At 36.8% G+C, this 26,691-nt stretch overlaps 1 protein-coding gene across 1 annotated transcript in view; it reads left to right on the forward strand.

Moving 5' to 3' along the window:
• Positions 1 to 26,691, forward strand: part of Dna2 (DNA replication helicase/nuclease 2) — a 39,534-nt gene that overhangs the window by 3,579 nt on the left and 9,264 nt on the right. Inside the window, exons 3-14 of the mRNA XM_027931293.2 lie at positions 568 to 751; positions 2,582 to 2,730; positions 6,406 to 6,537; positions 8,875 to 9,094; positions 10,559 to 10,676; positions 11,180 to 11,342; positions 14,323 to 14,517; positions 17,188 to 17,418; positions 19,431 to 19,547; positions 19,626 to 19,735; positions 20,246 to 20,355; positions 21,135 to 21,359. Coding sequence (XP_027787094.2) covers positions 568 to 751; positions 2,582 to 2,730; positions 6,406 to 6,537; positions 8,875 to 9,094; positions 10,559 to 10,676; positions 11,180 to 11,342; positions 14,323 to 14,517; positions 17,188 to 17,418; positions 19,431 to 19,547; positions 19,626 to 19,735; positions 20,246 to 20,355; positions 21,135 to 21,359 — 1,954 coding nt within the window. The remainder of the gene's footprint in view (positions 1 to 567; positions 752 to 2,581; positions 2,731 to 6,405; positions 6,538 to 8,874; positions 9,095 to 10,558; positions 10,677 to 11,179; positions 11,343 to 14,322; positions 14,518 to 17,187; positions 17,419 to 19,430; positions 19,548 to 19,625; positions 19,736 to 20,245; positions 20,356 to 21,134; positions 21,360 to 26,691) is intronic.

Genomic DNA, 26,691 nt, shown 5'->3' on the forward strand with positions numbered 1-26,691 from the left:
ACCTTTATTTATTTGTTTATTATGTATTTATATGTGGTGCTGAGAATCGAACCCAGTGCCTCACACATGCCCTGCAAGTGTGCTACCACTGAGTCCCAGCCCCAGCCCCCTTTTTATTTTTTATTTTGAGAGAGAGTCTTGCTAAATTGCCCTTGCTGGCCTTGAAACTTGTAATCCTCCTGCCTTGGCCTCCCGAGTAACTGGGATTACTTGCTTGCACCACACTGCACCTTGCTAAAAAGTATTCTTTTGAAATAGTGGGTTTTTTTTTTTTGTTTGTTTGTTTTGCTTTTTTGTTACTGAGGATAGGGGTGCCCAGGGTTGCTCTACTACTGAGCCACATTTCTAGCCCTTTTTTATTTTTAATTTTGAGACAGGATCTCACTAAGTTGCTTAGAACTTCTCTGTGTTGCTGAAGCTTACCTTGAACTTGTAATCCTCTTTTTTCAGCCTCCCAAATTGCTGGGATTACAAGTGTGCGCTACTGTATCCGGCGCTTATTAATTTTTTGAAGTCTCCTCAATATGTTTAAATGCAGGAACCTACTTAACTTTCCTTTACTTTTAGGTGTTCTGTACCAGTAGAGCCAGGGGATATCATTCATTTGGAAGGAGACTGCAAATCTGGCACATGGATAATTGATGAAGATTTTGGATATCTGATTCTGTATCCAGACATGCTGATTTCTGGCACAAGCATAGCCAGTAGTATTCGATGTATGAGAAGAGCTGTACTAAGTGAAACTTTTAGGGTAAATGGTATTAACAACTGATGTTTACACAGAATCTTAGAGTTTATAGAGAACTATTTTTTGGTACCATGGATTGAACTCAGGTGCACTTAACCACTGAGCCCCATCCCCAGCCTTTTTTATATTTTATTTAGAGACAGGGTCTCTCTGAGTCGCTTAGTGCCTCGTAGTTGCTGAGGCTGCTTTGAATTCACTGTCCTCCTTTTTCAGCCTCCCAAACTGCTGGTATTACAGGCTTGTGCCACCATACCCAGCCTGAATATCAGTTTTTTTAAAGGTTTTTATTTTGAAATAAATTTGCTGAGCTGGTTGCAGTAGCATATGGGAGGCTGGGGAGGCAGGAGGATTGTAAGTTTGAAGCCAGTCTCAGCAACTTAGAGAGGCCCTAAGCAACTTAGCAAGACCCTGTCTCTAAATAAAATATTTTTAAAAAAGGGCTGGGAATGTGGCTCAATGGTAGCATGCCCCTGGGTTCAATCCCCAGCACTACAATAGTAATGATAATTATAACCCAGAACTTGCAAAAATAGTATGGAGTGTTCTCTTATAATTTAATTTATTAAATTTCTGGCGGATATCTTGGTGGCCTTATCTTTGTTTTTCTGATAGCTTCAAGGGAAAGGTTGAGCCTTATAAAAGAGTATATTGAGAAATAAAATATTGTTTCTTTTTGAAATACTTTTTTTAAAAAATATTTTTAGTTGTAGATGGACACAATGCCTTTGTTTTTATTTATTTTTATGTGGTGCTGAGGATCAAACCCAGGGTCTCACGCATGGTAGGCAAGTGCTCTACCACTAAGCCACAACCCCAGCCCTTGAAATAACTTTTCTTCGAAACTGTCTCTATTTTTTTTTTTTTTTTATATTTATTTTTTAGGTGTAGATGGACACAACACAATGCCTTTATTTTTATGTGGTGCTGAGGATTGAATCCGGGTCCCGCTTGTGCTAGGCGAGCACTCTACCGCTGAGCCACAATCCCAGCCCCCGAAACTGTCTCTTATCAAAGGTTTAAATTTTAGTTGAATTGTATTTTTTTTTTTTTAATATTTACTTTTTAGTTATAGTTGGATACAATACTTTTATTTTATTTATTTATTTTTATGTGGTGCTGAGGATTGAACCCAGGGCCTCCAACTTGCTAGGTGAGTGCTCTACCTCTGAGCAACCCCAGCCCATGAATAGTATCTTTTATGTGCGCCCATTTATGAGCTATGCTTTTATTTAGTTTTCTATTTGAGTGGATTATAAAGTGAAATTCGAGAATACTTATAAAACATTAAATGTTTGAAAATATGTTGAGCTTTTTTTTTTTTTTTAATTTTTTTTATAGTTGTAGATGACAGCATGTTTTTATTTTGTTTATTTTTATGTGGTGCTGAGGATTGAACCCAGTGCCTCACATGTACAAGGCAAGCACTCTGCCACTGAGCTACAGCCTCAGCCCATATATTGAGCTTTTTTTATATCTATTTTTTTTTTAATATTTATTTTTTAGTTTTCAGCGATCACAACATCTTTGTTTGTATGTGGTGCTGAGGATCGAACCCGGGCCGCTTGCATGCCAGGCGAGCGCGCTACCACTTGAGCCACATCCCCAGCCCAATTTTATTATTTTTTAAATGGAAATATTTTAGAGTAACTCAGACTTATACAATAATTGATAATTCTGACTAGAAGGAAGTGTTGCTTATACTTTCATGAACCAGAAAAATATTGTTTAATAATCTTTTGGTATTTGTCTTGGTGGTACATTTTGGCTATGGTGGCTATACAATATACAGTCTTGTCTCTTAATGTATGGACTAAATTGTAATTCTAATCATAGAGCTCTAATCCAGCCACACGCCAAATGCTGATTGGTACCGTTCTCCATGAAGTGTTTCAAAAAGCGATAAGTAGTAAGAGCTTCACCCCTGAAAAGCTGCAAGAACTTTCTTGTCAAATTGTTCAGGAAATAAAGCATTTGAAAGAAATGTAAGTAATTGTGAGAAGAACTGCAGGTACAACTTTATATTATATATAGCTTCTTTCCTACAATCTAGGTTTTGGTAATTAGACTATTTGAATGAATTAATGTAACCTAAAATGTAGACTCCTGTAGCGGTACCTTGTTGCAAGTTGGAAGAGTTCTCAGAGTTGTACAACAGGAAGTATTAGGCTCATAATTTCTTTTTTTTTTTTTTTCAAAGAGAGAGTGAGAGAATTTTTTTAATGTTTATTTTTTAGTTTTCAGCAGACATAACATCTTTGTTTGTATGCGGTGCTGAGGATTGAACCTGGGCCACACGCATGCCAGGCGAGGCGCACTACCGCTTAAGCCACATCCCCAGCCCCGAGGCTCATAATTTCTAATGTTTGGTACATGTGTACAACTGATTCATTAGCCGCTGTCAGAGACCCTGTGTCAAAATAAATAAAAAGGGATGGGGATTTGGTTTAGTGGTTAAGTGCCCCTCTGCTCCTGGGTTCAATCACTGGTATTCCTCTAAAAAAAGGAATATGGATAGATTTAATAAGATTTTGACTAAATTAATGAAGTTTCACTTAGCTCCTTATTTGTCATTATACATTGCAAATTTCTGACTTTCTTGTCACACCCTGGGCTGCTGCGCATGGTGACATATTATTATATTGATCATCTGTTTCCATGAAATAAATTTGTCAAAACTTAGTGACTTACTGGGCATAGTGGTGCATACCTGTAATCCTAGGAACTTTGGAGGTTAAGGTAGGAGGATTACATGTTTGAGGCCAGCCTCAGCAACTTAGCAAGGCCCTAAGCAACTAAGTGAAACCCTGTCTTAAAATTAAAAATTGAAAGGGCTAGGGATGTACCTCAATGGTAAAGAACCCCTGGGTTTAATCCCCAGTACCAAAAAAAGATGTTTGTTATTATAGTGACTTAAAATGACAAATGTTGCCTGGTGTAGCTTGGTGATAAAGTGCTTGCCTAGCATGTGTCAGTCCCTGGGTTTGATCCCTACCACTGCAAGGAGGGGAAAATATAAATATATAATAATGTTTGTTCATTTATTTAATTTGAGATACAGGGCCTTGCGCAGCATTGTGATGCATGCCTATAATCCTAGAAGTAGGCAGATGGCAAGTTGCAGGCTAGTCTCAGCAAGTTAGTGAGACCCTGTCTCGACATAATAAGGGGCTAGGGGTATAGCTTGGTGGTCAAGTGAGTGGGGGAATAGACAGGGTCTGGTCCATGTTGCCTAGACTGGCCCTAAACTCCAGGGCTCTAGTGATACTCCTGTCTCAGCTTCATGAGTAGCTGGGATTATAGGCATGGGCTGGCTGGTGCACTTGACTTAAAATTACAAACATTTGTTATCCCAGAGATTTTATAGTTCAGAAATTTGGCAGTGACTTAGCTTTGTGGTTAGGCTCAGTCTCCCATGTGGGCTTGTCATCTTGGGACTTGACTAGGATTGGAAGATGACGTCGCACTTGCATGCCTTCTGGCTAGGAAGCCTTAGTTCCTCTCCATAGGCTACTTATATGTTTTCACAAAATGGCAACTGCTTCCCCTAGATTGAATAACTCAGGAAGGAAAGGAGGCAAGAATCTATAGTATTCTCTATAACCTAATCTCTGAATTCATTTGTTGTAAATTTTGATTGATTTGTTTTTCTATGCTAGATATTGAATTTAGGGCCTTTTACATACTAAGCATGTACTCAACCAATAGCTGCCTGCCCAGACCCACATTTTTATTATTTTTTATGGTAAGAACACTTAAAATCTATTCAAGTATTTCAAAATAAAACGCTTTGCTATTAGTTTTAGTCACTATTTCACACAGTAGATCTTTGAACTTATTCCTCCATGAAGAGAATTTCCTTTCCTTTTTTAAAAACATTTTTTAGTTGTAGATGTACACAAAACCTTTATTTAATTTTTTATGTGGTGCTGAGGATCAAACTCAGGGCCTCATGCGTGCAGGGCAAACGCTCTACCACTGAGCTACAACCCCAGCCCTCCTTTTTTTTTTTCCAGTACTAGGGATTGAACCCAGAGGTGTTCTACCACTGAGCTACATCCCCAGCCCTAATTTATTTTTTATTTTGAGACAGGGTCTTTCCAAGCTTCCCAGGGTAGCTTCAAACTTGTGATCCTCCTGCATTTGCCTCCTGAGTCACTGGGATTACAAACGTATGATCTGGCTGCTCCCTTAATAAAATTGCTACCTGAAATTTTGTATTTTTTTGTTTTTTGGTGCTGGGGAAGGCCACTTGCATGCCAGGCAAGTGCTCTACCCTGAGCTATCACCCAACCTATTTATTTTATATTTAATTTAACTGAAAGACAGGTTCTAAATAAGGCTGGCCTTGAACTCATTATCCTCCTGCTTCAGATTCCTGAGTACCTGGGATTACAGGCATGTGCCACTGTGCCCAACCTAGATTGCCCTTTGATGTAGTGAGGCTTATATTAGCTTTCTTTTCATATGATCTTTTCCTTCTTTAATGTTTCTATTTTTCTTTATATATATATATATATTTTTAGTTGTAGATGGACACAAATCTTTATTTTATTTATTTATTTTTATGTGGTACTTAGGATTGAACCCAATGCCTCACACGTGTTAGGCAAGTGCTCTACCACTGAGCTACAATCCCAGCATGTTTCTGTTTTTCATTACTTGGTTTCTGGACCAGTATCTTTTAAAACTAAAGTTATAATTTCTTTCTTATCCCAAAGATATTATTGGGACTGATCCCTCTAGTTAAACCGAGATTGTTGAATTAGAGAAAATACTGTGAAATTAGATGTCATGTCACTGTTATTTGGGTTTTTTCAAACGTGGTAGATACATATAACATAAAAATTACCATAATAACTATTTTTAAATATATAGTTCAGGGGCTGGGGTAGTAGCTCAGTGGTAAAATAAATAAAATAAAGATTGTGTCAATCTACAACTAAAACAAAAATTAAAAAAATATATATACAGTTCAGAGGTATTTAGTACATGCAAAGTGTTGTGCAGAGATCACCACCATTCATTTCCATAAACTCTTTCTTCCCAAACTGAATCTCTGTACCCACTAAGCAACAACCCCATTCTTCCTTCCTTTCAGAACTACTGTTCTACTTTTTTTTTTTTTTTAATATTTTGTTTTTTAGTTGTAGTTGGACACAATACCTTTATTTTATTGCTGAGGATGGAATCTAGCACCCCCTGCGTGCTAGGCGAGCCCTCTACCACTGAGCCACAACCCCAGCCCCTGTTCTACTTTTTTGTCTCTATGATTTTGACAACTCTAGTTTCTCTTATTAGTGGAAACATTCATATTTGTCCTTTTGTGACTGACATTTCACTTAGTATAATGTCATCAAAGTTTATCCACACTGTGGTGTCAGAATCCTCCCCCGCTTTCTTTTTGGTCCTGGGGGTTGAACCTAGGCCCTTGTTCATGCTGACCATCCGCATTTCCACTGACTGTATCCCTAGCTCCTCACCTTTCTTCCTTTTCAAAGGTGAACAGTATTTCGGTGTGTGTGTGTATATACCACATTTTGTTTATCTGTTCATTAGCAAATGGACATGTGAATTACCTTTTTGGATGTTTTGGACCTTATTTAATTTGCATTTCTTAGATCTATGGTTTTGTATTTATTGTCTCTTATTTTTGGCAGGTACCGCTTGAATCTGAATCCAGATGAAGTAAAACAAGAAGTAGAGGAGTATCTTCCTTCATTTTCTAAGTGGGCTGGAGATTTTATGCATCAGGGTACTTCAACTGACTTCCCTCAAATGCAGCTCTCTCTGTAAGAAATGCATTTTATTTATATAGTTTTCATATATTTAGAGTGAGGAGGCTGAGGCAGGAGGGTTTCAAGTTTGAGGCCAATCTGTGCAACTCGGCAAGACTCTGTCTCACAACAACAAAAGGGCTAGCAATGCAGCTCAGTGGTAGAGTGTTGCTGGGTTCAATTCTCAGTACTGCCAAAGAAAAAACCAAAACCAAAGGAACTTCCATAACTTGAGACTTTTTTTTTTTTTTTATAAAAAAGAGTGGGACCTTTAAAAACTATTTAAAGAGTCTGGTACAGTGGTACACACTTGTAGTCCCAGCTGTTGAGATTGGAGGATTTTCAAGTTCAAGGAAAGCCTGGGCACTTTAGAGAGAGCCCATCTCACAATAAAAATAAAAAGAAATAGGGGAATTGCTCAGTGGTAAAACGTCTCTGGGTTCAATCCCCTGTACCAAAACAAGAAATCAGAATAATTCATTTGAAATACTGTCATTAGCTTGAAGGGTCTAAACTGAAATCATATTGCCTTGTTTCTAATAGTAGTAATTTTAAAAAAAATATTTATTTTTTAGTTGTAACTGGACACAATATCTTTATTTTATTTATTTATTTTTATGTGGTGCTATGGATCGAACCCAGGGCCTCGCACGTGTTAGGCAAGCACTCTACCACTGAGCCACAGTCCCAGCCCCAAGTAGTAATTTTTTAGTAGTAATTTTGTTGTCTTGTTTGCAGTGTTAGGTACTAGACTTAGGGCATTGTGCATGTTAAGCAAGCACTTTATCACTGATCTACAACTACTACGTAAGAACTTTTAGAATTTAATTACTTGTGTTTTATTAGGTATACATGTGAAATTTGACAAATAATAAATTTTGCTCCGTCTTATAAAAATATATTTGAGTACATGACATGATCAGAGAACGTTTAATATCAGATTAAAATTTAAGGAATTTGTTATAAATTGTGGCTTCCCTGATTTCCACAACTGTCTTCTTAAGTAATTCTAGTGTATATGTATATATTCCTCGAGATTATATTTGAAGCATCTTAAAGCAGTTTAAGAAAAATTGTTGAAGTCAGCATCCCACCCCATTTGTTAAATACCTGTTGACCTCAGTAACATGAAACCAAAGACTAAAAACAACTAAATCATTTATTCTAACAGCTGGAATTTTTTTGGTACTAGGATTGAGCACAGGGGTGCTCTACCATTGAGCTATGTCCCCAGCCCTTTTTATGTTTTACTTTGCAACAGGGTCTTGCTACTTTGCAGAGGCTGACCTTAAACTTGTAATCCTCCTACCTCAGCCACTTAAGTAGCTGGAATTATAGGTGCACCTTGTCATATGGGTATATGTGGGGTGAAATGTGAGATTAGCAAAGCCTGTACTTCATAGATGGTCAAAAGAGAGAGTTTCTTCTTACCCAGTTTAATATGGTATTAAATGAAAGAGCATGCCCCTAACCAGCCACTGTGTATTCATTAGTATAATAGTTTTTTTATCAGTTGGTTTTGTGGGTCAGTAGTCCAAATAATGAGACTTGCATTAATATAGGCCTGAGAAGATAAAGTTTCGAGTAAAGAAGATTGTAGTAGGCATGAACTTTTTTTTTTTTTAAATATTTATTTTTTAGTTTTCGGCGGACACAACATCTTTGTTTGTATGTGGTGCTGAGGATCGAACCCGGGCCACACGCATGCCAGGAGAGCGCGCTACTGCTTGAGCCACATCCCCAGCCCAGTAGGCATGAACTTAAATGGACAGATAATAAATATTAAGACTTGCGCTGGGGTTGTGGCTCAGCAGTAGAGTGCTCACCTAGCATGTGTGAGACCCTGGGTTCGATCCTCAGCACCACATAAAAAATAAATAAATAAAGATATTGTGCCCAATTATCAATAAATAAATATTAAGAATGGCTAAATGATACCTGTAGAACAGAGGTCTGTAAACTGAAGAATACATCAGAATCACTTGGAGAATTTGTTAAATAGTTTGCTGGTTCTGTAATGAGTCAGTTGGAGTGGGACCAGTTATTTTGCATTTATAACAAGTTTCCAGGTAATGCTGATGCTACTGGTTCAAGGGTGACACTTGGATAAAGATATGTAGATTACTGGGGTTGTGCTCAGCGGTAGAGCGCTTGTCTAGCATGTGCAATCCTCAACACCACATAAAAATAAATAAATAAAATAAAGGTATTCTGTCAAACTACACTAAAAAAAAAAAAAAAAAAAAAGATATGTAGATTATTTTCCATCCCCTTGTCATTTCTGTGTAATAGTCAGTGCCAGCATGCGTGAAGTAAGCTGTCTCCTAATTGTTTTTGTGTTTCTTTTTTTAGGCCAAGTGATGGTAGTAATAATAACCCAACACGAAACATTGAAGTAATAAACTCACTGGATATTGAAGAAAGCATTTGGTCCCCTAGGTTTGGATTGAAGGGCAAAATAGATGTTACAGTTGGTGTGAAAATACATCAAGGTTCTAAAACAAAATATAAAATAATGCCATTGGAACTTAAAACCGGCAAAGAATCCAATTCTGTTGAACACCGTAGTCAGGTATAAATTGTAAGAAAATTAAATGTTAATTGATTGATTGTTTGATTGATTATTTGGGGATTGAACTCAGGAGCATTATTCCTCTGAGCTATATCCCCAGCACTTTTTAAAATTTCATTTTTAGACAGGATCTCACTAAGTTGTTGAATCTGGCCTCAAATTTGGAATCCTCCTGCATCAGCCTTCCTAATAGCTGGGATTATAGACATATGCCACTATGCACAACTGAATGTTTATTTAAACATGTAGACTGCTTTATATATTTTGGTTCAGTTTAGGTTATGTTTGTGTTTCATGTAATAACTTTTAATTTGTGATGCATTGGAGTACTCAATTTGTTTTGTCAATATATACAAGTGCCGTAGAAAACTGTATCTGGCAAAGTAATAAAAGAGCTAAATATATAGGCCAGTGATGTCAAATTTATGCTGCCAAATTACCATTCTAAATATATTTCTGAAAAACAGTAATTCCTTATTCATATAAGTTGTGGAAACCAAGGGTATTTGGATAACTTACCATGTGTATTAGCCTATTAAAAGTTCTGAGAAGGGGCTGGGGTTGTGGCTCAGTGGTAGAGTGCTCGCCTAGCATGCACGAGGCACTGGGTTCGATCCTCAGCACCACGTAAATGTAAAATAAAGATATTGTGTCCACCTAAAACTTAAGAATAAAAAAAAAAGTTCTGAGGAATTATAAAGTAATACAGTTTGTCTTAGCTAGGTTTAACTCATTTTTTTTCTAAACCTAATTATCATGGAACTATTTATTTTATTTTTTTTTGATACTGAGGTTTGAATCCAGGGGTGCTCTACCACTGAGCTACATCCCAAACCCTTTCTATTTTCTTATAAGTACCGTGCGCTAACCGATTGCGCCACTGGAGCTCCCCCTTTCTATTTTCAATTTTTTTTTTGATCATAGGGATTGAACTCATGGGCACTTAACCACTGAGATACATCCCCAGCCCACCCCCTACCATTTAAAAAATTTTTTTTTAGTTGTAGATGGACACAATATCCTTATTTTTTAAATTTATTCTTATGTGGTGCTGAGAATCGAACCCAGTGCTGCCACATCCCCAGCCCTTTTTTGTACTTTATTTTGATACAGGGTTTCACTGGGTTGCTTAGGGCCTCACTGTTTACTGAGGCTGGCTTTGAACTCATGATCCTCCTGCCTTAGCCTCCCAAACCCCTGGGATTATAGGCATGCACCACCACCCAGCTTAGTTAAGTTGCTGAGGGCCTTGTTAGGTTGCCCAGGCTAGCTTTGAAACTTGAGATCCTCCTGCCTCAGGCTCTCTGTAGCTAGGATTTTGGGCAATTGCCACCACTCCCACTTTCATTGACCTTTAGATTTTAAAATTATGTGTTGGCTATAAGATGATGTAGAGAAATGATGGTAGAAATTTATAGTTTTGTGTAACAGAATTCTCATTGTTTCACAACCTGTCTTGCACAGGTTGTTCTGTACACGCTGCTAAGCCAAGAGAGAAGAGCTGATCCAGATGCTGGCTTACTTCTCTACCTCAAGACTGGGCAGATGTACCCTGTGCCTGCTAACCATCTAGATAAAAGAGGTTGAGCTGTTTGCTTTCAGTTTTACTTCTCTGGCCCCTTCCCTCCCTTCAATTTTTGGTGATATAGTTTTACACTTGACAGTGTACTCACATACTTATCATGCCAACTATAGGTTGTAATTTGTAGTTGTGGTATTTTTAAAAGATAATTTTAATAATATGCTCTGTAGTTGAAAATTATTAACCTTTTAAGTTTGTTTTTTTTTTTAATACAAAAGTTTATCTTGAAGTTCTTATACTGGAGATATTCTAGATAATTTTATCTTCAGCATTCACTTAATAAAACGCAGGGTTCAAGTCTTATTAGTTATGAGATTAGTTGTTTCAAGAGCTTATCAAGTGACTAAAAATTTGAAGGAGACATAACAAACTATAACCAACAGTGCTTATTCTCGTATAGCAGAAACTGTGAATGTTATTTTATGTTGTTAAATCTGAAACTTTTACTGATACAATGGAAAGGGTGTGATAAAGACACTTAACTTTTTTTTTTTCTCCCATAGAATTATTAAAGCTAAGAAACCAAATGGCATTTTTTTTGCTGCATCGTATTAGCAAATCTCCTGGAAAGGAGAAGACACAGCTCACTTTTTTGCCACAAATAACTGAGGAAGAGAAAACCTGTAAATATTGCTCACAAGTGGGAAACTGTGCTCTTTATAGCAGGTAAACACTATTTTCAGAAAGCAGTATTTCAAGTTGAAAATGAACTGAACTCAAGATGACTTAGTATTGGTAGGTGGTCTGGTATTGATGATTTCATTTTTTTGTTGTTGTTTAATTTTATCCATATTTTTTATTGGTACATTATAGTTGTACATATTGATGGAATTTGTTGTTACGTATTTGAACATGCACACAATAGATGACTTCATTTTAATTATTTTTATTTCATATTTTCCTTTATGTATTGTATCTCTAAAATGAAGGGGGAAAAAAGTTTGTTTCCTGACAAGCCCATTTTTCTCAGTAAATAATACAGTGCTTTTTAAACTTCTTCCAGAACTGAATGTTTTAATCTTTCTGTGTGTAGTTTCTGAAATGAAATAATTTGGGCTGGGGATGTGGCTCAAGCGGTAGCGCGCTCACCTGGCATGCATGCGGCCCAGGTTCGATCCTCAACACCACATACAAACAAAGATGTTGTGTCTTCCGAAAACTAAAAAATAAATATTAAAAATTTCTCTCTCTCTCTCTCTCTCTCTCTCTCTCTCTCTCTTTTTAAAAGAAAGAAATGAAATAATTTTAGGACTTTTGGAATCTGGTTAAGACAGATATAGAATATTCATTTTTAGTACAATATTAAGTACAAATACTTTTGTTCTTTGACAACATGGGGAATCTAACCTACTGAGCTACATCTCCAGCCCCTTTTATTTTTTATTTTGAAACAAAATCTTGCTAAGGTTGTGTAGGGTGGCTTTGAATTTGTGATCCTCTTCCCTCAGTCTGGGATTATGGGCATGGGCCTAAGTTATCTTAAAAGATAGTTCAAGAAGGCATCCATTTCTTTCTTTCTTTCTTTTTTTTTTTTTTTTTAGAGAGAGAGAGAGAGAATTTTTTTATATTTATTTTTTAGTTTTCAATGGACACAACATTTTTATTTTATTTGTATGTGGTGCTGAGGATCGAACCCAGCGCCCCATGCATGCCAGGCGAGCGTGCTACTGCTTGAGCCATATCCCCTCTTAACTGCTATTTTAATCTGAGGTCTTTTGTAGTTGCACACAAGGAAACCAGTTTTTCCAGATAGATAGTTTGGCATGACCCAGTGAATGGGCCTGTACTGTTTGTATATGGTTATTTTTGTATAAATGGTAAGTTTATTAGCTGTTATTTGAACAGCCATGTGAGCCTTCATTGGCTAGCTGAAAATTTGAAGCACATAAAGAAGTAGTTAGATGTAAATATAGACTAAGAAACAAGGTCAAATCAGAGCCAAAGTTCTAATGCAGCCTGAAAGTTTATATGAAGTATGAACTTTAAAAGTATTTTAAGATAGACAATTGATCAACAAATATATGAAAAAATGTTCAACATCTCTAGTAATTAGAGAAATGCAAATCAAAACTACTCTAAGATTTCATCTCACTCCAGTCAGAATGGCAGTTATAAAGAATACAAACAATAATAAGTGTTGGCGAGGATTTGGGGGAAAAGGTACACTCATACATTGCTGGTAGGACTGCAGATTGGTGCAGCCACTCTGGAAAGCAGTATGGAGATTCCTTAGAAAACTTGGAAAGGAACCACTATTTGACTATTTGGATATCCCACTCCTCAGTCTATAACCAAAGGAGTTAAAAGCAGCATACTATAGTAATGCAGCCACATCAATGTTTATAGCAGCTCAGTTCACAATAGCTAAATTGTGGAAGCAACCTAGATGCCCTTCAATAAATTAATGAATAAAGAAACTATGATATATATCACAGTTTCTTTATATTATATATATTATTACATTTTATATATATATCATTAAAAGAAAATAAAATTATGGCATTTGCAGGTAAATGGATGGAGTTGGAGAATATCATGCTAAGCGAAATGCCAGTTCCAAAAATTCAAAGGCCAAATGTCCTCTCTGATAAGTGGATGCTGATCCATAATGACAGGGGCATGGGAAAAATGGAGGAACTTTTATTGGGCAAAGGGGAAGGAGGGGGTGGAAGGGAGCATGGGGGCTAGAAAGATGGTGGAATGAGATGGACATCATTACCCTGGGTACATGTATGACTGTATATAGTGTGATACTACATCATGTACAACCACAGAAATGAAAAGTTGTGCTGCAATTGTGTATAATGAATCAAAATGCATTCTGCTGTCATATGTACTTAATTAGAATAAGTAAATTAATTAAAAGAAATAAAGTAGAACTATGCACTAAAAAAATAGTTTAAAAAGTATTGTGTCAATATGTCCCTTAATGACAGAGTACTGTGTGGGATGTGTGGGACTATAGTACAGCCCAGTTTATTTGAAATCTTTCGTTTTACTCTCAATCTTTTGTATGCTGTCCTTTAATATATTTGTTTCTATGTGGACATGTTTTAATTCAGTAGTAAGGAAAATTGAATCTACAAATGATTTTCCATAGTTTTAAATTGACTTCCTTGTGTCACAGAGCTGGGTGTACAATTTTTATGGTTTCAAGAAACGCAGTTGGAAAAAAAGCCAAAACTTATGAAGACTGGAGTATACCAAACTTGGCTTTGTTGTTTGGGGATGATCATTGAAGGAAAAATAATGCAGTAATCAATATCTTAAACATGTTGTTTTGTGAACAACCGCATGTCAGCTGGGTGTGGTGACTCACCTATAATCCCAGCAACTTGGCAGGCTGAGGCAGGAGGATTGCAAGTTCAAGACCTTCCTTGGCAATTTAGCAAACCTCAAAACTTTAAAAGGGGCTAGAGATGTAGCTCATGGCAAATCACCTGTTGGTGCAACCCCCAGTACCCCCCCCCCCAAAAAAAAAGCCACGTTTTATCAAATATTCAAATGACTTTTAACGAAAATTAGGGGCTGTGTTTATGAGTTATGGTGGTTATTACATTTGTATACTTATTTTAGAAAAACCTCATTTTATAGCCAACTAGTAAAATGTTATATATACAACTCTAACTTGGAACTTTGTATTTAGAGCAGTTGAACAACAGATGGATGAAAATTTAGTCCCAGTGGTTATGCTGTCCAAAATTCAAGAAGAAACTTGTCATCTGAAACTCACACACTTAGAGTATTTCAGCCTTTGGTATCTAATGTTAACCCTGGAGTCACAATCAAAAGATAACAGAAAGAATCACCAAAATATCTGGTTAAAGCCTGCTTCAGAAATGTAAGTGGTCCATGTGAGTAAAGTGTCATTAATTTGTATTAGCTTGTGTGGGATGTGGAATTCATGACACATACAGGTTATATTGCATGTTAAAGATATGTGATTTCATGTGTTCATGAAAACTCCAGATGTCAATGAGTTGTTCCTAAGTAGAACATCATTTCTGCATGTGCTATGTGCTGTAATCATTGTTAGTTTTCTGTGTATATGAATAGATACTAATATCAACTCTGTTTTTGGGTTGGGGATACTGAGATTAAACACAAGGCCTCCCACGTGCTAGGTGGCAAGTGCTCTACCACTGAGGTACACCTCTAGCACAGTCATATATTTTCAATAGCACACACCTGTAATCCCAGGAACTTGGTTGGCCAAAGCAGGACACCAAGTTCAAGACTGGCCCTAAGCAACTTAGCAAGGCCCTACCTCAAAATAAAAGAATCAAAAGGAGTAGGGATGGGCTGGGGTTGTGGCTCAGGGGTAGAATGCTTGCTTAGCATGTGTGAGGTTGTGGATTCCATCCTCAGCACCACATAAAGATAAATAAATAAGATATTGCATCCATCTATAACTACAAAAAATATTTTTTAAAAAAAGGGAGTGGGGATGTAGCTCAGTGGTAAAGCACCCCTGGGTTCAATCCTCAGTACCAAAAAATAAATACAAATTTTTAAAAAATTATGATTTATTTATTTATGCCTCATTTCCAGACTTTTTATATTTTATTTAGAAATAGGGTCTCACTAAGTTGCTTAGATCCTAAATTGCTTAGGCTGGCTTTGAACTTGAGATCTTTTTTGCTTCAGCCTCCTGTGTTATGAGATTATATATTTGTGATATCTGGAAAGAAATTTTTAAAATCATTTGTTAATTCTTTTTCATCAGTGATATCCATAGAAACTTGAGTATGTCTTAAGGTGAATTGTTACATATTGGTAGAGTGCATACTGCTTTTTTACTTTTTTTGTTTTTGTTTTTAGACTGGGTCTCACCATATTACCTCGGCCAGCCTTGATCTCTCAATCCTCTTGCCCCTGCCTTCTGAGTACCTGGGATTATGGGCCTGAGACACCATGTTCTGTTTATTTAAGTTTTCAAAAAGTAGTGTTTTAAAAATGTATATTTTCTATTTTGAGACAGATTCACATTTTCTGAAGGTCTATCTCATTTTCCTTGTGGCTTCCACTTATGAAAGATAAATTATTGGAGGCTGGGGCTGTAGCTCAGTGGCAGAGCACTTGCCTAGCATGTGTGGGGCCCTGGGTTTGATCCTTAGCACCACATAAAAAATGAATACATAAAATAAAGGTATTATGTCTAACTACAACTAAAAGATAAATATTAAAAAAAGATAAATTATTAGGATTTTTATACCTTCACATAGTATTTTTCTGTAAGTAAAATTTAGTTGCATTAATTCCAGTTTTGTTTTACTAGAATAAGGTGATAATAGTGTGACTTTAGAAATAATTGGATCTGTGTGTCCCTAATATTAGGCTTTAATTTAGAAAACATTATAGTGGAGAAAGTTCATGTTGTAGGTTATATAACAAATATGTCAAGCACACATGCCAACAATTTGCCTCTGAGATTGTATAGTATTTAATAGTAATGTCTGAGAGGTTGTAAATGCTGAATACTTATTTATTAGAAGTAGTGTAATTATGACAACTTGCTTGTCATTTTATATTTATTTTGGGTACTGGGGATTGAACCCAGGAGTTCTTAACTACTGAGCCACATTCCCAGTCCCCCTTCCCCCACTTTCTTTCTTTCTTTTTTTTTTTTTTTATTTTTATTTTTGAGACAGGGTCTTACAAAGTTGCTGAGGCTGGTCTTGAACTTGGGATCCTCCTGTCTCAGCTTCTTGAGTCACTGGAATTACAGGTGTGCACCACCATGCCCGGTACTTATCATTATTTTAATAATAGTATTTTAAATCCTTTTATAAACACTAAAGAAATAGGTTATTCTTTTCTTCACATCTAGTTTAGGAGATTATTATGGTTTGTCTTCTGTAATGTTACATTTATCAGCACAGGATGTGGGGGTATTGATCTATCCATCAAGGATCCATGTGCCAATAAACACCCTGTTCAGATATCCCAGACTGTGGGTGGAACAAGGAGAGGTGATTGATCACTTAGAAACAAATGGGGCTGGGTGTATATCTCAGTGGCTAGAGTGCTTGCCTGGCATGCACAAGGCCCTGGGTTCAATCCCCAGCACCACAAAAACAAAACAAAAAAACAAAAAGAAGCGGGTTGGGGTTGTGGCTCAGTGGTAGAGCCCTTGCCTAGCACGTGTGCAGCACTGGGTTTGATCCTCAGCATCATATAAAAAGTAAACCAATGAAATGAAGTTAGTTAAAAAAAAATAATAAATGGAAGGGCTGGGGAGATAGCTCATTGGTAAAGCACTTGCCTGGCATGCATGAGGCCCTGGGTTCAATCCCCATCACCACATAAACAATAAACAACAAAAAAAGTTTTTAAAAAAATGGAGGCAATGTTTGTTTAGCGTTTCTATCACTTTAATGTAGATTGTGAAAAATGTAAAAAGGACAGACTCAGCATTAGTTTTCAGACGCCAAATGAAGTAAATTGTAGAAAAATACAAACATACTACTTAACCTGATATAAATGGAAGCCTTTTCTTTTTCTTTCATAGGGAGGAGAGTGGCAACTGCATTGGAAACCTGATTAGAACAGAACATGTAAAGAGAGTTTGCGGTGGACAGTATTTACATCATTTCCAGCGTAAAAATGGTTCTATGCCTGTCACAAACCTAATGGCAGGTGACAGAATTATTTTAAGTGGAGAAGAGAGAACACTGTTTGCTTTGTCTAGGGGATATGTGAAGGAGATTAACATGACAACAGTAACTTGTTTATTAGACAGGTAATGAAATAGTACATTTTTGATAATAGCCTTATTGATAGGTATTTAATGTATCATACAAATCATGCGTTTAAAGTGTACAATTTTCATGGTTTTTCATATATTCAAAGAGTATATATATTTCATATATTCAAAGAGCTGGGCGCATTGGTTTAGGCCTCTAATCCTAGCTTCTTGGGAGGATGAGGCAGGAGGGTCTTAAGTTCCAGGTTAGCCTCAGCAACTTGGCAAGACTCCATCTCAAAATTTTAAAAGACTGAGGATGTTACTTTGTGGTAGAATGCTTGCCTAGTTCAATACCCAGTAATGCCAGGAAAAAAACAAAAAGAGTTGTACAACCATCACCACAATCAATTTCAGAATATTTTCATAACCCCCAAAAGAAATTTCAGCAGTCACCCGCACCTTTACTTCCCTTCAGTTCCCTCTGCCCAGGCAACTACTAGTTTATTATAAATTGGCCTCTCATGAACATTTAAAGTTAATGTGGTCCTTTTTTTTTTTTTGGTACTGGGTTTTGAACTCAGGGGCACTCGACCACTGAGCCATATCCCCAGTCCTCTTTTGTATTTTATGAAGAGACAGGGTCTCACTGAGTTCTTAGTGCCCCACCATTGCTGAGGCTGGCTTTGAACTTGCATTCCTCCTGCCTTAGCCTCCTGAGCCACCGGGATTACAGGTATGCACCACTGGGCCCAGCTATTGTGATCTTATGTGACTTTTTTTTGTCAATTAGCATATTGATTTTCAGATTCATCTTCATTTTGTAGCATGTATCAGTATTTCATTTGTTTTTGTTTTGTTTTTGGATACTAGGGATTGAACTCTGGGGCGCTTAATGACTGAGCCACATCCCCAGCCCTATTTTGTATTTTATTAGAGAGGGGGTCTTATTGAGTTGGTGTTGGGGATTGAACCCAGGACCTTGTGCATGCAAGGCAAGCACTCTACCAACTGAGCTATATTCCCATCCCTCTTTTTGATTTTTTTTTTTTTTTTTGAGACATGATCTGTTAAGTTCCTTAGGACCTCACTAAATTGCTGAGGCTGGTTTTTAACTTGTGATCTTCCTGTCAGCCTCCAGAGTTGCTGGGGTTACAGATATGCACCACCACGACCTGCTTCTACTGAAGGGTTTTAAAGAATACGTGGTAATTGGTCTTGCATTTACTTGTGGGAGATTTGAATTAATTAACAGAGGCAAAATGAAAGAGAAACCAGGAAGGTATTGTAGTGACCCAGGTTAGCTGTGATTGAAGTAGCATTGACCTGATATAGTGACTTTGATGAACTTGAAAGTAAGTTTGTCAGGGAGTCAGGTGCTGATTAGGTATGGGGGCTGAAAAGAGGGTGAGGGGAGAGGAAAGGATTCAAGTGCTGTTAACTGAGATCCCACTAAGAGGAGAGGCTCAGGTTCAACAAGAATGAGGAGTTCCATTTTAAATATATTGAACTTTTGTGGCCTGGGTTTTAGCCAGGTGAAGGGATCTTGGTGCCTGCAAATATTCAAACCTGAAATTTGGATAGGCTAGAAGATGTTGACCTGGGACCATAAGGAAATCCTAAGAGCGAGCAGCACTGTAGGCTAGGGAAGGAAGGGGTTGTAGGCCATAGCAGGGTTTAAGGAGCAGATAGAGGAGTGGGAGGAGGAGACCTGTTCTTCAGGCTGGAGGAGGGAGGAGCCAGGTGCTCAGAACCTTCTGGGGATGGTGAATTCCTGTTAGAATGCAGGGTCAAATGGATTTTCAACAAATGTTACAGGTTCCTGGTTTTTAATTGCTTTGACCTTGATACCTTGTACCCTCCCTTTCTCTGCTTTCCTACCAATTATGTCCTCATGTTGTCTTTGACTGGCAAGTGTGAATGAGGGATTATGGCCATTTGTTGTTGTTATGTTAGCCATTTTAATAGTTATTTTAACTTATCAACTCTTTTAGCAGATAGCAGTATATCTCTTATATAGACCACGGGAAAATGAAGAACTTTCATGCATGTTTGTTCTGCTGTTTTAGGAACTTGTCAGTGCTTGCAGAGTCAACTCTGTTCAGAATAGACCAGGAAGAAAAAAATTGTGATATAGATACCCCGTTAGGAAATCTCTCTAAATTGATGGAGAACACTAATGCCAGGTTTGTAATGATGAATGAATCTGAATTTCTCCCCACCTTTCTAAGGAATATTACTAAAAGTATGTATTGCCTTTTCAGCAAAAAACTTCGAGATTTAATCATTGACTTTCGTGAACCTCAGTTTATACCCTACCTCAGCTCTGTTCTTCCACGTGATGCAAAGGATACAGTTGCCAACATTCTAAAGGGTATGCTATTATCAGCACTTTGGTTAATTTTTCTTGATTCTACTTACACCAAGAACCAAGAAATAGTCTCATTTCTTAATTGATTAGACTAGGAATTCTAATATTTACATAGGGGCTTTTTGGAAGTAGTTTATATACATCCTTAAAAATCGCCATAATAAAGCTGGGTGTAGTGGAGCACACCTGTGATCCTAATGACTGGGGAGGCTGAGGTAGGAGGACCACAAGTTCAAGGTCAACCTCAGCAATTTTGCAAAGCTCTAAGGAACTTAGTGAGACCCTGTCTCAGAAAGGGCTAGATATGTGGCTCAGTGGTTAAGCCTCTCTGGGTTCAATCCCTGGTACCAAACAGTAAAAAAAAGAAAAGTCACCATAATTTATATATTTTTTTAACTTTGAAAAGACATATCTTAGAAAATTCAGATTGAGATTGCTTTTCTTCTAAATTAGTGAATTTATTCCCTGAAATTTAATACTCTTTTTCTTGTTACTTTTTTATTTTAAATATAGGATTGAATAAGCCTCAGAGACAAGCAATGAAAAAGGTTCTTCTTTCAAAAGACTATACCCTCATTGTGGGTATGCCTGGGACAGGAAAAACAACTACAATATGTACTCTCGTAAGGTTATTATTATTTTGCTTAGAACCTAAATATTTATATCAGCTTCTCAATTGAGAAGATATTCTATTTGATATTAAAATGGCTGAATTTTAATTCAGAATATTTATTTCAAATCAACTTTTTAGAATGACATGAGAAATAATAGAGCTGAATTATAAATAGAATCCTGTTTTGGATTTCTTGCATTTTGAATTTTTTAAGTTCTTTTTCTGTTGGTGTGTGATATGTGTCACTATGTTTTCCTTTTCCTTTACAAATGGTAAGTCATGCAGAAATGATTGAAATCGATTTTCTTGAATTTTTTTCATATCATTAATTTTCTAAGCAGTTGTAGAGTAATAATCAATGATGGCAGCAGATATTTATTGGTTGAAACACTTGTGCCACATACAATTAAAAGTTTACATGTATTCAATTATCAGTTATATTATTAATAACGTACAGTAATAATGCCATATAATTTTTGAAAACATTTTGGCCTTATAATTTTTTTAAGTTACTTGGCTTAGTTCTTACATATACTTCCTATTGAGCTTTGTAATTCTATGTAAAAAATATAAGCATGTTAAAAATTACCTGAAATGGGGGCTGGGTTTGTGGCTCAGTGGTAGTGTACTTGCCTAGCACATGTGAGGCCTTGGGTTCGATCCTCAGCACCACATAAAAATCAATAAAATAAAGATATTGTGTCCACCTACAACTAAAAAAATAAATATTTTTTAAAAATTATCTGAAATGTAAAAGTAATGCTTATTTTCTTTCTTATCCTGTATTAGGTAAGAATCCTCTATGCCTGTGGTTTTAGTGTTTTGTTGACCAGCTATACACACTCTGCTGTTGACAATATACTTTTGAAGTTAGCCAAGTTTCAAATAGGATTTTTGCGTTTGGGTCAGACTCAAAAGGTTCATCCAGATATCCAGAAATTTACAGAAGAAGAAATTTGCCGATCTAAGTCCATTAAATCCTTAGCTCTTCTAAAAGAACTTTACAATTGTCAAGTAAGTACAATTACTGTATAATGCTGATGGTAATTACTGTGGGTGGAATGAAGGAGAAATGATACTCTGGGAAATTAAGTCACATTGACCAGATTTACATGTGATTAATTTATATATGTGACTCAGAGAGAGTATATTAATGTGTAGCTCATTGTTTCCTACAAAACTGGAATGAGTTTTTTGGTTATTACTCAGGAATGCCTCCTTCTAGAAAATGAGTAATAATCAGGATGTTTTAGTGAGTTTGAAACAGAAGTCTTGATACCTAAGTCTTGTGATAAGTATTTAGAGACTTTGGTATAGAACCTAATCTTTATTTTTCTTTCTTTCTTTTTTCCTAATTTTTATTTTATTTTATTATTTAATCTCTATTTTTAGTGGGAAGTTTTTATTGATATTTTTGTCTTTAAAAATCACCTAAAATTAGCCAGATATGGAGGCCAGCCTTAGCAACTTAGTGAAACTTTGAGGCTCTAAGCAACTTAGTGAAACTTCGACTCAAAATAAAACATCTAGGGATATGGCTCGGTGGTAGAGTGTTTCCCAATACAAAAAAGAAAAGAAAAAATCAATTCCTAGTTTAATTTTGTCTTTAAATTGGATTTAATAGGCTCTTCAGTCAACTCCTTTGTCCAGTATTAATACAGTTTTGCCTAAATCTATAGGAATTATTGAAATTATTGATGAATTTTGAAGTGATTTAAGATGAAAAAGTCTGATTGACTTTGTGTGTGTGTGTGTGTGTGTGTGTGTGCGCACACGTATTTTGCTGGAAATTGAACCCAGGGCCTCAAACCATTGCTAATGGTAGACAAGTGCTCTACCACTGAGCTATATCCCCAGACCTCCTGATGGACTTTTTAAGTTAAAGTTTGTATTTTGAGAGCTGGGGTTGTAGCTGGGTGGTTGAGGACTTGCCACCATTGACATTGGGTTTAATCACAGCACCACAAGAAAACAAACTTTGCATTTTGAGGTAATTATTGATTCACATATAGTTGCAAGAAATAATGGATACTGTGTTCCATCTATCCATTGGTAACATCTTACAGTTCTGTAGTATATAACTAGATGGTTTTTTTTTTTGTTGTTGTTGATAGAACTTTATTTTATTTATTTGTATGTGGTGCTGAGAATTGAACCTAGTGCCTCACACATGGTAGGTAAGCGTTCTTCCATTGAGCTACAACCCTAGCCCCTATAATTAGGTTCTTGCCATCAATATAATCTATGCTCTATCACCACAAGGATCCCTCATGTTGTTCTTTTTTAAGGACACCCTTTTCTCTCCTCCCAATTCTCCCTAACAATAACAACCACTAATCTATTCTTCATTTCTATATTTTTGTCATTTAAGAATATTATACTGTGGGCTGGGCTCATGGCTCCATGGTAGAGTGCTTGCCTAGCATGTGTGAAGCACTGACTTCGATTCTCGGTACTGCATATAAATAAATAAATAAAATAAAGGTTCATCAACAACTAATAAGTTTTCTCTGATAAGTGGATGCTGATCCAAGGTGGGGTGGGGGAATAGGGAATAATGAAGAACTTTAGATTGTAGAGGGGAGTGAGGGGAGGGGTGGGGTTTGGGGGATGGCAAGAACGGTAGAATGAGGCAGACATTATTACCCTATGTACATGTATGATTACACTACTAGAGTGACTCTGCACCCATGTACAGCCAGAGGAATGAGTTGTGCTTCATTTGTGTTCAGTATGTCAAAATGTATTGCACTGTAAAATAATTAATTAATTTTTAAAAACTAACAAAGAGATTTAAAAAAAGAAAAGAATGTTACATTAAGGAAATCATACCTTTTGGAGTTGGCATTTTTTATTCTGCCTGTTATCTGGATATTCATCTAGATTGCTCTGCAGGTTGTTTGTTTCTTTTTATTGTTGAGTATTGTTCCAAAATGTTTCTCTGCTATAAATTCCTGGGAGTGCAATTTCTGCATCATTTGACAGCTGCATGCTTTTTGGAGGGTAGTTCTTGTTGAACTGGGAATTGAACCCAAGGCTTGGTGCGTGCTAGGCAAGCACTTGGCCCCTGAGCTACGTCCCCACCCCTGCATGTTTATATTAAAAAAAAAAAAAAACAAAAACCAAATTACTTTTTACAGCATCTGTAACATTTTACATTCCCACCAGCAATGTATGTGTGATCCTTGTCAGCCTTTGGTGGTGGTACAGTTTTTTGTTTTAGTCATCCTGATAGGTATATAGTGATATCTCATTATGATTTTATTTATTTAAAATTGATATATGAGGCTGGGCACAGTGGTGGCATCCTGTAATCCCTATAGTTCAGGAGACTGAGGCAGGAGGATTGCAAGTTCAAAGTAACCTCAGCAACTCAGCACTAAGTAACTTAGTGAGACCCTGTCTCAAATTAAAAAGGGCTGAGGTGTGGCTCAGTGGTTAAATGCCCTGGTACTGGGGGCAAGGGGGATGGAGGGAGAGAGGAAACTGATACATGAAAGTCATGCATATTTATAGAAGATGTTTTGATACATCTATGCATTCTGTAATGTTCAAATAAGGACAAACATTTTTCTCTTCATTTATCACATCTTTATGGTCAAAACATTCCAAATCCTCACTTGGAGGTTTTATCCATAGTTACCCTACTGTGCACTGACACGCCAGGACTTCTTGCTGGCATCTAACTTTACCTTATACCTATGGATCAGCCTCTCCCCATCTCTCCTTCCCCTCTACTCTCCTCAACCTCTAGTAACCAACATTCTACTTGAAACTTCTGAGATCAGCTGTTTTAAATCACAAATAATGAGTAAGGTCATATGCTAAAGATCTTTCTGTGCCTGGTACTTAACTTAATGACCTCCAGGTCCATGCATGTTGTTGAACACTGTGTTACTTTGTGTGTATGTACTACATTTTCTTTATACATTCATCAGTCAGTGGGTACTTAGGTTGTTTATATTTCTTGGCTATTGTGAATAGTGCTACAGTAAACATGGGAGTGCAGAGGTATCTCTTTTTATCTTTTATCCATTTTGGATAATTTATTTTTCTACTGTTGAGTTTTGAGAGTTCTTTAAATATATTCTAGATACCAGTCCTTTATTGGATATGTGGTTTGCAAATGATAGTTTTTTCCACTCTGTAGCTTGTCTTTTCTTCCTCTTCACAGGGTCTTTTGCAGAACTAAATAATTTTTATAAATCCCAGTATATAAATGTATTCCTTCTATAGATTGTGTTTTTGGTACTGAATCTAAGAACTCTTAGTCTACATGCTGAGGGCAATATCCTAATTTTTTCCTAAGTTTTATAGTTTTATCTTTAACATTTAAGTCTGTGGCCATTTTTAAAAATATTTTATTTTGTAGTTATAGGTGGACAAATATCTTTATTTTATTTTTTATGTGGTGGTAAGGATCGAACCCAGTGCCTCACTCATGCTAGGCAAGCGCTCTACCACTGAACCACAACCCCAGCCCGAAGTCTGTGGCCATTTTGAGTTTAATTTGTGCTGTACGGTGTGAGATTTAGATTGAAGTTAATTTTTTTGGCCTATGATTTTCCAGTTATTCCAGTACCACTTGTTAAATGACTACCATTCCTCCATTGAATTATTTTTGCACCTGTGTTAAAAAATTATTTGGGCATATTTGTGTGATGAAAAAATGCCCAACCAAATACTAGCACACTGAATTCAGCAGCATACTTAGAGCATAATATACCATAGCCAAGAAAGATATATTCTCATAATGCAAGGATTGTTCTACATATGAAAATCAAATTTAATACTCCATTTAGGGGCTGGGGATGTGGCTTAAGCCATAGCGTGCTCGCCTGGCATGCATGCTGCTGGGGTTCGATCCTCAGCACCACATACAAACAAAGATGTTGTGTCCGCCGAAAACTAAAAAATAAATAAATATTAAAAATTCTCTCTCTCTCTCTCTCTCTCCCCCTCTCTTAAAAAAAAAAAATACTCCATTTATTTGATTCTTTTTTCTTTTTCTTTTTCTTTTTTTTTTTTTTTTGGTGATGGAGATTGGATCCAAGGCATTGCTTATGCTAGGTAAATATTTTACTACTTGAACCCCATTACCATCATTGGCTCTTTTTTTTTTTTAAGAGAGAGAAATTTTAAATATTTATTTATTGGTCTGTATATTTTATAGTGAGAAGTTAAATATGCATGCAGATGCTGGGCAGACAACATATAAAAATTAATGTTTATTTTTTAGTTTTCGGTGGACACAACATCTTTATTTTATTTTTATGTGGTGCTGAGGATCGAACCCAACACCCCCGCGCATGCTAGGCGAGCGCGTTACCGCTTGAGCCACATCCCCAGCCCCCCCTTTTTTTTAATTTTAAAAATCTAGTCTAATTAATTATATATCCATTTGCTCTTTTTTTTTTTAAGAGAGAGAGAGAATTTTTTAATATTTATTTATGTTTTAGTTTTTGCGGACACAACATCTTTGTTTGTATGTGGTGCTGAGGATCGAACCCTGGCTGCACGCATGCCAGGTGAGAGCGCTCAACCACTTGAGCCACATCCCCAGCCCTCCATTTGCTCTTAACATGCCTGTATTATTGTTTTGAAGTGAGTCCTTTGTAGATAGCTAGATCATGTTTTGCCAATCTCGCTTTTTTTTTTTTGTACCAGGAATTAAATCCAGGGGCACTTAACCACTGAGCCACACCCCCAGCCTTTTTATTTTTTCATTTTGAGACAGGATCTTGCCAAGTTAAGGGCCTTGATAAATTGCTGAGACTGGATTGAACTCTCAGTCCTCCTCCCTCAGCTTCCACAAGCCTCTGGGATTATAGATGTAGTGCCCAGCCATTCTGCCAGTATCTCTCTTTGTTTTTTAAGTTCGCTTTTTTAAAAAATATTTTTTAGTTGTCGATAGACCTTTATTTATTTATATGTGGTGCTGAGAATCGAACCCAGTGCCTCACGCATGCTAGGCGAGCACGCTACCACTTAAGCCACATCCCCAGCCGGTCCCTAGCCCTTTTTAAAATTTTTATTTGGAGGCAGGGCCTAACTAAATTGCTGAGTCTGGCTTGATTACAGGCCTGCTCCACTGTGCCCTGCCCCATTTTCATTTTGATGTAGCTGTAGTTTGTTTTCCCCCCAGTCCTGGGGATTGAGTCTAGGGCTTTTTGTATGCTAGGCAAATGCTCTACCACTGAGCACAGTCCTCCCTAGGCCATTTTTAAACTCACCAAAAAAACAAACCATTAACCTTTCAGACTTATTTATTTATTTATTTTTTATCTTTGTTTTATGGTTTTTTTCCTGTGGTACTAGCGTTGAACCCAGGGCTTTGCACATGTAA

The sequence above is a fragment of the Marmota flaviventris genome, chromosome 4, assembly GCF_047511675.1.
Source record: "Marmota flaviventris isolate mMarFla1 chromosome 4, mMarFla1.hap1, whole genome shotgun sequence".
Taxonomy (NCBI): Eukaryota; Metazoa; Chordata; class Mammalia; order Rodentia; family Sciuridae; genus Marmota; species Marmota flaviventris.